The sequence below is a fragment of the Coregonus lavaretus genome (genome assembly GCF_964263955.1).
Source record: "Coregonus lavaretus genome assembly, chromosome: 12".
Classification (NCBI taxonomy): domain Eukaryota; kingdom Metazoa; phylum Chordata; class Actinopteri; order Salmoniformes; family Salmonidae; genus Coregonus; species Coregonus lavaretus.
In genome coordinates this window covers 24,870,624-24,884,731 of record NC_139999.1, presented here as the reverse complement: position 1 = coordinate 24,884,731, position 14,108 = coordinate 24,870,624, and the positions used below count along the sequence as shown (strand labels likewise).

The window sequence follows — 14,108 nt, the reverse complement described above, 5'->3', positions numbered from 1 at the left end:
TTGCTTCTGTGGACAGGTGTCTTTTATACAGGTAACAAACTGAGATTAGGAGCACTCCCTTTAAGAGTGTGCTCCTAATCTCAGCTCGTTACCTGTATAAAAGACACCTGGGAGTCAGAAATCTTTCTGATTGAGAGGGGGTCAAATACTTATCTCCCTCATTAAAATGCAAATCAATTTATAACATTTTTTACATGCATTTTTATTGATTTTTTTGTTGTTATTCTGTCTCTCACTGTTCAAATAAACTTACCATTAAAATTATAGACTGATAATTTCTTTGTCAGTGGGCAAATGTACAAAATCAGCAGGGGATCAAATACTTTTTTCCCTCACTGTAAATAGTCCAGGCATTTATATATAAATTATATATTATAATCCATAATCATCATTGATTAGATAGCTCAGTAAAAACTATTACTGAGCAATTTAGAAAAGTTCAAGGTTTGGGCAGGAGTGTTCATTCATAAAAGACCTGTCTGTCCAAGGCTCCTCATCAATATCTGTCTCAAAGCTTCTGTCAAAAGGAAGGAAGGAAATCAATGAAATGATACAGACACTGGTGTTACATCCTCTCCCTTGCAGAGCTCTATAAAAGTAGTTTCACACATTTCGATGAGCAAATCGCTGGTATTAGACACCATTATTCCTATGTTCAGAGGGAGATAGTTATGGATGATGAGTTTTCAATTTCACTCCAGATTGGTATTGATTGACAGAGAAGAAGAAATGTTATTTTCTTTTGATCTGGTCAATGCTAATATGACAGAGGGTTGTAATTTCTTAACCACTGACAACCATCATAATGAAAACTGTACCACCAAGAGATGATGTGAAGGTACAGTATCTCTGTTGATTCATGCATGAGTGAAAAGGGTATGGCTAAGCTAGGAGACAGGGGGAGCATTCTCTCACGTCACCCCCCTCCTCCGCACACTCCACTGGCTTCCAGTTGAAGCTCGCATCCGTTACAAGACCATGGTGCTTGCCTATGGAGCAGTGAGGGGAACGGCACCTCCGTACCTTCAGGCTCTGATCAGTCCCTACACCCAGGCGAGGGCATTGCGTTCATCCACCTCTGGCCTGCTGGCTCCCCTTCCTCTGCGGAAGCATAGTTCCCGCTCAGCCCAGTCAAAGCTGTTCGCTGCTCTGGCACCCCAATTGTGGAACAAGCTCCCTCACGACGCCAGGACAGCGGAGTCACTCACCACCTTCCGGAGACATTTGAAACCCCACCTCTTTAAGGAACACCTGGGATAGGATAAAGTAATCCTTCTACCCCCCCCCCCCCCCCCCCCCCCCCCCCCCAAAAAAAAAAAATGTATAATTGTAAAGTGGTTATCCCACTGGCTATAGGGTGAATGCACCAATTTGTAGTCGCTCTGGATAAGAGCGTCTGCTAAATGACGTAAATGTGCCCTTGAGCAAGGCACTTAACCCTAATTGCTCCTGTAAGTCGCTCTGGATAAGAGCGTCTGCTAAATGACTAAAATGTAAATGTAAATGTAAACAGGGTCAGAGGGAAAATGCCCAAATCCCACTACACTCACACTTTAACCCCCCAGTCCCAGGCGCTGTGGGCTAGGCTACATAAAGGTGCATGTGTGTGCGTGACTATGATCACTATCAATTGGATTGTGTGCTTGTCGTTGTGGCCATTTCAATGCATTTCCGCTGAGGAAAACCCAAATATGAAGTCATAAAAAAGTGTTTAAATACAGGACAAGTTCAAAAGGAAAGAATGGTTCAGAATAAATGGGGAAGAGAGCACAGGAGAGGAAGGACAGGGTGAGAACTTGAAAACTGCCATTTCCTAAATTTGATTTGATTTGATGAGTGAAAAGGAGGTATCTGTGTGATGGCACAGGCTGGACATTTCGCAAGGCAGGAATTCACTCACAGGATGAAACTTGTCATAGCCACTTGTATACAGAGAGCACTAAAAACATATGGCACGATGTGATAAAGACGTTGATAAAAAATTCAGGTCCCTCCATATGACGTGAGTTTATATGAAAATGTAATTAAGTTACATTGTTCCACAATTACAGTGACACTTTTGAATTGGGGACAGCAAAACACTTACAAAGCACTTACACTTGTATGAGAAGTCAATTACTCTACATTACATTTTCCTTTCAGATGCCCATTGGCTGTTTATAGCGATCACAAATCATCACACACTATACGGTTAAGGATTCCAGATTCAATAAGAAAAATCCAAAGCATAAATCATCATCATAACGACAAATACTTTTTTTACTGTGTTTATACCAACATAATATATCGGCAAAAAAATCCCCTCAACATCCACACCAACCACAATGGTTAGACGATCTTAAAGCTGACCTATCAGGCACAACCCATTTTAATCTACCTCTTTGGAGAGATACAGTAGTTAAATACTAGAGCTATAAAAGCTAACTGTTTACCTGTCCCTTTAACTTTTCAAAAAACAGGGCTGTGAAGTAGAAAATACTTTTCATGCAAATGTTGACTCTGAATGTTTAATGAGCCCATCTATAATACATGGAGATGCACAAGGCAGAGGAGCAGGTGTAGGAGAATTACTGTTCCTTATAACGTAGCACTGTTCAAGAGGAATGTAAATGTTTCCTGTAGGATGGATCATGTTGTTTTGCTGATTGTATTGTATGTTTTCAAATTTGTAATGCTATATTGATTGCTGTTGCCTTCTTGGCCAGGTCTCCCTTGCAAAAGAGACTATGTGTCTCAATGGGCTTTTTCTGGTTAAATAAAAGTTTTAAAAAAAGATATGCATACTTTACTGGGTGGCATTGATCGTTCCCCCCTTGGTGATCAGATTCTGATTCTGAATGAATGAGAGTGGGAGATGAAATAATCTCTTTTGTAATGGGCCACTACATCAAATCATACGTGATGCCATTCAAATGCTCAATACAAGTGGAAAGGCCTATATGCATTGGACAGCTAAGTGAAAGAGATCTTGCTGTATTTTTTTTTTTACATTTTAGTCTTTTAGCAGACGCTCTTATCCAGAGCGACTTACAGTTAGTGAGTGCATACATTTTTCATACTGCCCCCCCGTGGGAAACGAACCCACAACCCTGGCGTTGCAAGCGCCATGCTCTACCAACTGAGCTACAGGGGGCCTGTAATCCAATGCAATTCACTGAGTTTTCCTATTATATGAAGAGTGCCAGTATGTGGCATTCAAACATGGGAATATAAACCCATTATAAACCAACTCCAGACTACTTCACGGTACACCCATGTTTGTGTAATCCAGTAACACACATGAGAGGTCACACAACACAGAGTGCGTGAGCGTCAGATGTAAGCTCTGTATTCTCCTCTCATGCTCTGGTATGCAACATCTGTGTAGCCCTGCTGGCTCAGGGAAGACAGACGCCGCCGGCTCATTGGCTGCTAATCCTGCCACCGTGAGAGAACAGCAAATCAAGAGGCCATCCCCAAGGCCCAGGAAAATGGATATTGATCCAGAGCCATGTCTAAATGGATTAAATTACAGAGTGCTGTTGCTAGCAACAGGGATGGACAGGGAGAGATGGAGAAGGAGGGAGAGAGGCAGGGAGAGCGGTGTGGGGGGGATTGGAGGGTACTCTATCAAGGCTTTGGCCACCCATGCCTGGCATTGGTAGACAGCTCACTCCCTCTTCTCCCCATAATCAATACTATAGTCAATAATTCCCTCCGACTACCTCCTGCATGAAAGAAGTCCCTAGAACACTCTCAGTCTCTATAACATGACAGTCTTCTTGGTAATGGTAGTGGTTAATTGAGTGTGAAACTGTGAGGAAGGTATCGACTACATATTGGAGGGAGAAGATGCATCACAGACACATTAGGGGGGACTTGACTAACACTGTGTCAACATTAGTGGGCAAAGCTGGGTGGTAGGAGTCATTCACTAACCTGAAGTCAATAGTCTTCTTGTATGAGCAGTGATCCAGGGTCTTCACTCTTTCTCATTCACACCCTTTTTGTTCATGGCCTGAAGAGAAGAGGGGGAGAAGAGTCCGAGTCTGGAGAGGATATCTAACAGAGTGCTTCCCCTGCATGTTCTGAGCTTTAATATTCTGCAAAGTAATGTGTCCAATGGCATGACAGGAATATCAAAGAGGAGAGTGTGAACTAACCGATAGTAATAGCAACATCAAGGGATGGCTGTGCTTTCTCTTGAAGCCCACTATAATCCATATCTGGATTCATAATAGCCATGAACAATTGGAAGATATTCAAAGATTTTAGTGTCTTTTTGAGTCCTGGTATTCTTCAATAGTCATTTTCAAATGCACTTGCAATCCTTTTTGATTTTAAGAAGTCCTTTCTTTGTGTTAATCTTTGATACCTTTGTACATCAAGGGCAGCTCTGTCATACTGTTGGGCCCATATACTTATGGTTGGGCCCCTATCTTTTAGGACCAGTTTCCCAGACCAAGATTAGGCCTAGTCCTGGATTAAAAATCATTATCAATGTAAATTCTCCATTGAAAGCACTTTTTAGTCCAGTTCTAGGCTTAATCTATTTGTGTCTGGGAAACCAGCCCATAGAGCTTCAGTCACAAACATTCTTCCCCACTCCACTTCATCCCCTTCGGGCACTGCTCCACTTCATGGTACAATTGAATAATCATAAAGAACCCATTGGATTCCAGCTGACACACGGACAACAGCACATGCTCAACATATGTAAATGTAAATGAAGCTTCTGTCCATTTCAGTGCAGTGATGTTCCAATCCCTATGACATTATGAAGAGAATGCATAATGGGTCCCTGTGTCCATTAGATTTACAGTCAAGGATGTCCCACCATGAGTAATACTTAAAGAAAAACTGCTGTTGTTCTATTTACAGTACCAGTCAAAAGTTTGGACACACCTACTCATTCAAGGGTTTTTCTTTATTGTTACTATTTTCTACATTGTAGAATAATAGTGAAGACATCCAAAATATGAAATAACACATATGGAATCATGTAGTAACCAAAAAAGTGTTAAACAAATATATGTTATGTTTGAGATTCTTCAAAGTAGCCACCCTTTGCCTTGATGACAGCTTTGCTGTCACGATCGTTGACTGATGAAGCGGACCAAGGCGCAGCGTGATAAACGTACATACTTTATTCCGTACTTAACACGAACAAAACAACAAACGAAACGTGAAGTCCTAGGTTAACACAAAACCTTAACGGAACAAGATCCCACAACCTAACATGCCACAAGGCTGCCTAAGTATTGTCCCCAATCAGAGACAACGAGCTACAGCTGTCTCTGATTGGGAACCACCCTGGCCAACATAGAAACTAAACGATCTAGAACAAAAACCAATGAAAACTAAACATAGAAAATCCACACTCTGGCTCAACAATTAAGAGTCCCCAGAGCCAGGGTGTGACATTTGCACAATTTTGGCATTCTCTCAACCAGCTTCATGAGGAAGTAGGTGTGTCCAAACTTTTGACTGGTACTGTATATTACTTCCCTTGATACAAGAAAATAATGTAAAAGAATTTGGGAATACTGCGTGCCAATTCTACATAATTCCATAAAATATAGGCTACATAATACATTTTACGGTAGGCCAAGATCTGTGGCCTAAAGTGAACAGGAAATTCAGAAACTATCGGGGGAGAGTGGAACTTGATAAAAATGCTTCTTGGTTGAAAACAAGACCACTTCAGCCCTGGGGGTTTTACAGAAAGAGAAATTAAGTAGGGTTTATTACATTTAAAAATGACCTCCTATGGGTTCGGGACCAATCACAATGGGATTGCAACACAAAGCATGATGTAATTGGTAAATTAGTTGCAAAATTCTGACCAATTGGATCTGTAGAGCCATTTTACAGCACAGTCAGGGCAGCAGGTAGCTTAGTGGTTAAGAGCGTTGTTCCAGTAACCGAAAGGTCGCTGGTTCTAATCCCTGAGCCGACTAGGTGAAAAATCTGTCGATTTGCCCTTGAGCAAGGCACTTAACCCTAATTGCTCATGTAAGTCACTCTGGATAAGAGCGTCTGCTAAATGTAAAATACAATTTCAATACGGAGTGGCTGCGGATCCAACTGCTAAAGGTCCAAACGCTTGTGTGGGATTCTCTACTTTACGGACAGTCGCTGGAGTAATCAATGACGGTGAGTGTAGAGGTGGATCAGATGAGAAATAATATTCCTGGTGTTTGTGATGCCAGCTGTTTGGTGAGACGTAGACACGGTGGCAATGGTGTGACTGAGGATACACTGTCTGTCTTGTTGAACTTTGATACAGAGTTTCAGGTTGGGTTATATCAGCTATTCTGTGAGGGCCTTTGTTCAAAACCAGTTACGGTGCTTTAGTTGCCAAGGATTCGGACATGTTGCAGCAGTGTGTAGGAGAGAGATCCCAAGATGTGAGAAGTGTGTAGGAGGGTATAGTTACAGGGAGTGTGAAGTTGGGGTAGAGAAAGCACTGTGTGTCAACTCTGGGGGCACCCATGCAGCTGGGGAGCCGAAGTGCCCTACTGCCCTGTGAGAGAGAGACAGGTTGAGTTCGAGTGGGGCAAAACGTTTCCTAGGCTGAGGCAGTGAAGAGTAAAGGAGAGTCCAAGGGTGAGTGATTTTGACTGGGAGACAGGGCCCCCCAGGGAGTAGGCTTGAAGAGCGAGAGAGAGTTTTAGTAAAGTATGACTTCTTGCGTTTATTGCTATGGTTATTAATTGTATTGCACTGATTGAACTTAAATCCTATAAAATAGATGTGATAGTGGCACCCACCTGGATGAAGTCAAAGTGAGTAAAATACTGCTTTGGCGCCATCTGCTGGGCACAGCTGCAGATGAGTAAAGATGACCAAATCGGAAGCGGAAACATGTAGGATAGCCTTTAGTTCCACGTGCAGCAGAATTTTTGCCACATTGCCATAACCACAGTCCTGCAATGAAGCGCCCAGGTAAGTGTAGCTGAAGTCTTTACATTTGGCTTCTACATTCGTTTTTCTTTATTAATCACAAATAATATTGTCTTCGTTGTGATTCTGTTGAATAAATTTACATTGCCAGTTAGCCTGCCAACACTTAGCTAGTGACCCATGCTGGCTAGCATTAGCTTGCTAGCTAGCCCTAGAATTTCATGCATGTGTTTAATGTTTTTCAGGGTTAAAGAAAGCAAGTAAACGTGTGTCTTGCTCCAAACGTTATAAAATACAGAAAAAGGTATTGTGACTTGCACTCTTTACTGTCAATACTTAACTATATTTAGGCTACTCCTAACGGTAGCTGTTGCTGATGTTGTCATGAAGTAGCTAGCTAACGTTAAGTTGGCTAGCTCATTGGTTTTAAAACCTCTCCTCCGGGGACCTCCAGACGTTTCACAATTGTGTTGTAGCCCTGAACTAGTTCACATGATTTATCTATTCAGGGGTATGATGAATAGTTGACTAACGTTAGTTGAATAAGGTATGCTAGCTAACTCAATATATTGTTCTAATCAGCTATGTACTGTTAACTATAGATATATGCGCAAACAAAGTCTTGTCGTGATTTATGCAATTTGTTTTTTAGGTCCGGGAACACAACAGAAAACTAAAAAAAGAAGCAAAAAAGAAAGGAGTAGGCAAAAAAGTGAAAAAGGATATTGGAGTTCCCAACAAAGCACCCTTCAAAGAGGATATTCTGAGGGAAGCAGAACAGAGGAGGTTAAAGGTAAGTTCATGAACTGTTTTGGGGTCGTGTCTTTCATATTTTAGGGGGCAAAATAATTACGCCTAAAATGAATGCGTTCTCATCTCTCTCCAACTCAGCTTGAAGAAGAAAAAGGGAAAAAGAAGCTTGCCAAGCAACAAGAACGGGCTCAGAAGAGGAAGAAGGAAAATGCTGCCAGTAGTGATGGAGACACCAAAGTGAAGAAAGCTAGAAAGGTAAAGGAAAATTGGAAAAAGGTGAAGGGCATCAAAAATCATGCACTCCATGTAGCTTGACAACTCCACATTTTAACTCCACAGGAGTTACCGTCACAGGAGGACCTTGTGAAACAGATGGTGAAACAGAGTGACCCAAGGAATTCAAAGAAGCACTTTTGTTCAGAATTAAACAAGGTAGCTAAAATGATTCAATCTAAATGTCTCAGTTGGTATTAGGTGCACAGGCAAGGAAAGTATAGCCCTTGTCTGGCAGTTGCTGTGAAAGACAGAAGCTTTAATAACGACATGCTCTACCGGAGTGTCCCTATGGATCGATATTCATTAGGCTACTCTCATATTTTTTCCAGGTGATCGATGCCTCTGACGTCATAATTGAAGTCCTAGACGCCAGAGATCCCCTTGGCTGCAGATGTCCACAGCTAGAGGAAGCTGTACTGAAGAGGGGTGGAAACAAGAAGCTACTATTCCTGTTGAACAAAATAGGTAATAACCTTATGGATAAGTCTTTCATGTCAATTATATGTAGATTTTGTGTTATCTTTGTTCAAACGGTAATGCAACTTACCATAAACTAAATTTTCCAAATCCTACAGATCTTGTCCCTAAAGAGAATGTGGAGAAGTGGCTGCAGTGTCTTCAGCTTGAGTTCCCAGCTGTGGTGTTCAAGGCGTCCACACAACTACAGGATAAAACAGTGGTATGGACTATGTACATGCAGTGCCTAAGATTTTAATGGAATTAATTTCACTGACTATGTGGGGGGGAATCCATATTGATGACCAACTTCAGTCACACTTGCAGAATGTAGAATATTGGTAATTACTGTGTAGACTATTTGAATATTGATCATAAATGCTTATGTTTGTTAAACAGCAAGAGAAGAAGGCTAGGTTTGCAACTCTTAACGGAGTAGTAGACCAGACCAAAGGAGTGGCCTGTTATGGCAGCAGCTGTCTTCTCCAGCTCCTGGGAGACTATGCAAATGGGACAGGGAGAGAGGGCTCAGTAAAAGTGGGCTTAGTCGGTAAGGAAGCTACTCCCCTCACCATTATTTAGACATAAACTGCATCTCCTTCCTTAATTAGTATGGCTCTCAAGTGGTGGTATTAAAGTGTTGTGGTTAAGAAATTATGATGATTTATGTGAACTACTGATGTCTGTGATGACTAATAATGCAACGCTGATCTCATCCATAGCGATCGCAGTGCCCTGTTGTGTACCCTATGTCATATTTTGTCTGATCCGTCTTATGTTCTTTCAGTTTATTTTATCAAATTATATTATCATACTGTATGCACACATTAGCCTGTCATGCATGTTATGTCTGTTATATGACAACAAGATGATTAATCTTTAAGGGTTTGTCCTGCATAGTATAAATACCTGTTGTCTATTACTTGAATCTCTCATGTCCTCCGCTGTCCCCTCAGGGTTCCCCAATGTGGGGAAGAGCAGTCTGATCAACAGCCTGAAAGGGATGAGGGCCTGTAATGCAGGAGTCCAGAGAGGGATCACCAGGTGAGTGAAGCTGAACCATTCAAGCATTCATGGTAGAGATGGGGTCCATTCTATTCGCAGATGGTAAGGAATTGTATGAAGCATGATGAAGTTGAAGATCTGACAAAACTATGGAGTCTATATTCAATCCAACACTGAGCTTCATACACCTCATCTGGGTCTTGCCAATTAGGGCAGAACAGTCCGAAACCCGTGGCTATGTCTGTTTACCTGAATTTGCTCAATGCATGAGTGCCATTTGTAGCTTACCACCTAACACACCTCATGTCTGACTCTTGCAGGTGCTTTCAAGATGTCCACATCTCTAAAAATGTCAAGATGATTGACAGCCCTGGGGTAGTGGCGGCCCAGTCTAACCCAAAAGCTGCCATGGCGCTGAGGAGTCTCCAGGTGGAGGACAAGCAGGAGACTGTTCTAGAGGCCGTCAGGACCCTGCTCAAACAGTGCAACAAGCAACAGGTGAGACTGGGGAGATCACTGGTGTGTGGAAATGTTACTGCCAAGTTTGAGATCAAGCCCTAGGTCTGCTGAGCCTACTAATAGTTAATCCTGGACTTTGTCTTTCAGGTAATGCTTCAGTACAATGTTCCAGACTTCAGAAACTCTTTGGAGTTTTTATCATTTTTTGCCAAGAAACGAGGATTTCTGCAGAAAGGTGGAGTCCCCAACACAGAGCTGGCTGCCTCTACCTTCCTCAATGATTGGACAGGGTGAGTGTTGTCATCGTCACAATTTGTCACCAATCAAATTAAAGTAGGGTCAGGCTAGCATGGAAATGAGGATAATTAACGCAATTCTTGAGTTAAAGTGAAGACTTCTAATCCAACTCTGATCCCTCTGCTGAGCCAGACTGAGTACTTCGCCTGGAAACTAGAATGAAATGTATTTTTTGTAAATACTTGGTTTTTTTTTAACCTACAGGGCAAAGCTGAGTTACCACTGCAAAGCCCCTGAGAAGCCAAGCCTTCCCACATACCTCTCTGAAGACATTGTAACAGAGATGCAGAAGGGCTGGGACTTGGACAAGCTGAGGAAGAGCAATGAGGAGACTTTAAGAAGTGTGTTAATTTAGTATTTTCTCTAATAGAAGAATTCTCATTATACATTTGTCATTTAGCAGGCGCTCTTATCCATAGCGACTTACCAGAGTAATTAGGCTTAGGTGCCTTGCTGAAGGGCATATTGGCATATTGTTCATGTAGTCGGCTCGAGGATTCAAACCAGCGACCTTACGGTTACTGGCCCAACACTCTTAACCACTAGGCTACCTGCTGCCCAGTAATGAATGAGTCTGTGTTGATGTACACCAGTGTTTCTCAACTCCGGTCCTTGAGTACCCCGTGCAGGACACATTTTTGTTGTAGCCCCGGATAAAAACACCTGATTCAACTTGTCAAGGGCTTGATGATTAGTTGACAAGTAGAATCGGGTGTGCTTGTCCAGGACGTCTGCTAAATGATGTAAATGTACTGTTGGGGGTACTGGAGGACCAGAGTTGGGAAACCCTGATGTACACTGAGTTTACAAAACATTAGGAACACTTAATGTTTCCATGAGACTGATCGGGTGAAAGCTATGATCCCTAATTGATATCACTTGCTAGATCCACTTCAATCATTGTAGATGAAGGGGAGGAGACAGGTTAAAGAAGGATGTTTATGCCTTGAGACAATTGAGACATGGATTGCCATTGAGGGTGAAGGGGCAAGACAAAATATTTAAATGCTTTTGAACGGGGTATGATAGTAGGTGCCAGGTGCACCGATTTGAGTGTTAACTGCAATGCTGCTGGGTTTTTCACGCTCAAGTTTCCCGTGTGTATCAAGAATGGTCCACCACCCAAAGGATATCCAACCAACTTGACACAATGGTGGGAAGCATTGGAGTCAACATGGGCCAGCATCCCTGTGGATCGCTTTCGACACCTTGTAGAGTCCATGCCCCGACAAATTGAAGCTGTTCTGAGGGCAAAAGGATTCAACTCATTATTAGGACGGTGTTCCTAATGTTTTGTGCACTCAGTGTATGTGATGACTGACCTACTCGCCCCTAGGTGTAAAGTTCCCAAACCAGGCCAGCAGCATTGTCCTTCTGTCTAAAGGCCCCACCGCCGGAGTGCTGAGTGACAGTGACGTGGTTGAGGACAAACCTGCTCAAGGGCCCACTGAGGAAGAAGAGGAGATGGAGGGTAGCTGTGCGAACCAAGAGGTAGCTGAAAATCTTTACGCTTCTTATTTATCACCTGATAAATCGGATAAAAGTAGGATCAGTCTGTGCTAGCATGGAAATGAAGACGAATAATGCAAGTCTTGAGTTAAAGTGAAAACTTCTAATCCAACTCTGATCCCACTGCTGAGCCGAGTGCCTTGTCTGGAATTTACAATCAAATACACTTTTTTTTAATTTTTTTAAATAAAATGTCTAAACCACTTGTCTTTTTAGGGCAAATCTGAGCTATTACTGCAAAGAAATAAAGGCCTTTGTAATACAATATCTTCCTCTTAATTTCAGGCTGATGGGGTTGAAGAGGTGTCTGATGCAGATGAAACGGATGAACCACAGATAAAGACACCAGTCACAAGTAAATCACTATTAAAGAGACCAGCTTAATTCCTGTTATGTTCCTAATTAATATATAGGATCAGTCTGTGTGGAGATGAGGACAATAAAGCAAGTCTGAATTTAAGTGAAGACTTCTAATCCAACTCTGATCCCACTGCTGAGCCAGACTGAGAACCTTGCTTGGAATCTAGAATTAAATGGATATATATTTTTTCTTCAGGGAATAGCTTCATTCCTGTTACATTTGCAAACAAGTGTGTTGTCAACATCACTTAACAAATTATTTCTCCTCTGCAGAAGAACCAGCCAAAGTGAGGTTCCAGGTTCCTGTCCCAGTCAACATTGACCTCTCCTCAGTCCAGACAAATGATGCCTATGACTTCAACACAGATTTTAAATGAATGTCTGTCCTTCTGGCTGTCTTTAGACTGGCAGCCCAATTCTGATTTTGTTTTTCACTAATTGGTTTTCTGACCAATCAGATCAGCTCTGAAAAAGATTTGATCAGTCAAAAGAACAATTGGTAGAAAAAAATATCAGAATTGGGCTGCCTGTGTAAACGCAGCCTTTGTTTCTCAACTCTCATCACATCTAAACCTTACTAGCTGTACTGACACCATCTGTAGTGACTGTTTTTAAGGCCTGTGTGTGGATGTAACCTGTAAAATGAGTTAACAATGTTTTGCCTTTTGAGTAAATGTCCAGCGGTAAATTGTTTAAGATCTGTCAATGTTCATTGTGAATTATTGTGTATATAGCCTGAACACATAAATTGATCCATATTTTGCCCCAAGTTGTGCTTTTTCATTCCAGTTAAAATGGTGATGAATACAACCGCTCAACCCCATGTAGGATGTTCCATTTTAGTTTGCCATGGTGTTGATATTAGGTTGACAGTGTTAAAGACTCAAGGTGGTTAACTTTGTTTTATTAAGCTTATTTTACAAAAGGATGACAATTTGAATATTAACATTCGTTAGATGAATCCTTTGTACAAAGTAAAGAAAAATGACATGTAACAATTTAACACCATATGAACTGTTATTAGGTGTGTAGTGTGTGATAATACTTCAAATGAAAACCATAGGATTGTGTAAATAAGCTATTTGACAATGTTATCCCATTCATAACCATTTCAGCTATTGCACATGTATTGATACTATAGTGGTTTGTGTGTTTAACATCCATCCTTAACGAAAAGGCATGTCACTGCAAAATGCAATCAAGAGAAAGGATAGTAGGCTATAGGCTTGTCTAACTAATTGTTGTGTGGTAGTGAATCTGATATGCAAAAGAGTTAAAGTGCAAGACAATCGGCAGTAACAAAACATTGATCCTTGTTCTGACTGCATAATGCATCAAGGTGAAGGTCTAAGGAAAGAGGCGATCTTGGCAAATTGTCACGGGATAGTTCCTGAACACATAGGCACACAGAATGTATTCAGTATGGCACTACTTCATGTTATATATATATAAATTATCTTGTCTCATGTGAAGCTAAGCACAGAACCATTGATGCATCTCAGTCTTAAGTAGCTGCATCTGCATTGATGTGAAAATATAAGACAGAAGGAAGGCCACTTTAGAATTGAGATGAAGCCCAATAATGGACTAACGGAGTTTAACGTTAATCCTTATAGTCCAAGGACCTTACATCTTCTGTTTAGAAGCGAATTGGCTTGGCAGCCAAAACAACCAAATACTCCATCTAAACGTAAATAGGTTATAAATTGCGGTACGGTTATAGAAACATAAAGCCCTCTTTCTGATCAGGTCAAACTAATTTCACAAATGGTTTTAACCGGTTTTAACACAGTTGCAGCCGACAGTATCTTTCAGTGACAGTGTTAACACGTTTGTGGCATCCGTCTTCCGTTTACACAGGTGTTCGGAGACGCACAAAGCTAATTAGCACAGGTAGGTAGTAAAATCTGTCTTCAGTCTGTTTTCCGTAAACGCGCTGTAACATGGATATATGGCCGTGTGGGAACCCTAACCCTATAAAGGTGTGAAGTAATTAAACTTTTTGTTTTCTAAAAATGTTTTATCGCTGATATGAAATATGTTCCTTATGTTTCCAAAACCGTACCGCAAGCGATGCGTGTTCAAGTTCAGACCGAGCGTCGGGACTC

At 41.5% G+C, this 14,108-nt stretch overlaps 1 protein-coding gene across 1 annotated transcript; it reads left to right on the top strand.

The window, feature by feature from the left end:
* The first annotated feature begins 6,733 nt into the window (after positions 1–6,733).
* On the top strand, positions 6,734–12,769 carry LOC311138980 (guanine nucleotide-binding protein-like 3). Its single transcript, XM_084173794.1, has 15 exons — positions 6,734–6,927; positions 7,131–7,189; positions 7,538–7,678; positions 7,777–7,893; positions 7,978–8,070; positions 8,244–8,379; positions 8,490–8,593; positions 8,770–8,920; positions 9,327–9,414; positions 9,696–9,873; positions 9,982–10,124; positions 10,336–10,472; positions 11,468–11,622; positions 11,926–11,995; positions 12,274–12,769. The coding sequence occupies exons 1-15, from the start codon at positions 6,915–6,917 to the stop codon at positions 12,375–12,377; spliced, it is 1,689 nt and encodes a 562-aa protein (XP_084029920.1). The 5' UTR covers positions 6,734–6,914; the 3' UTR covers positions 12,378–12,769.
* The last annotated feature ends 1,339 nt before the right edge of the window (positions 12,770–14,108 follow it).

Bases quoted from the DNA above. Each gene is read 5' to 3' on its own strand.
- LOC311138980 (XM_084173794.1), top strand. The intron at 7,894-7,977 runs GTAAAGGAAAAT...TTAACTCCACAG, and splicing joins AAGTGAAGAAAGCTAGAAAG to GAGTTACCGTCACAGGAGGA. The intron at 10,473-11,467 runs GTGTGTTAATTT...ACTCGCCCCTAG, and splicing joins CAATGAGGAGACTTTAAGAA to GTGTAAAGTTCCCAAACCAG.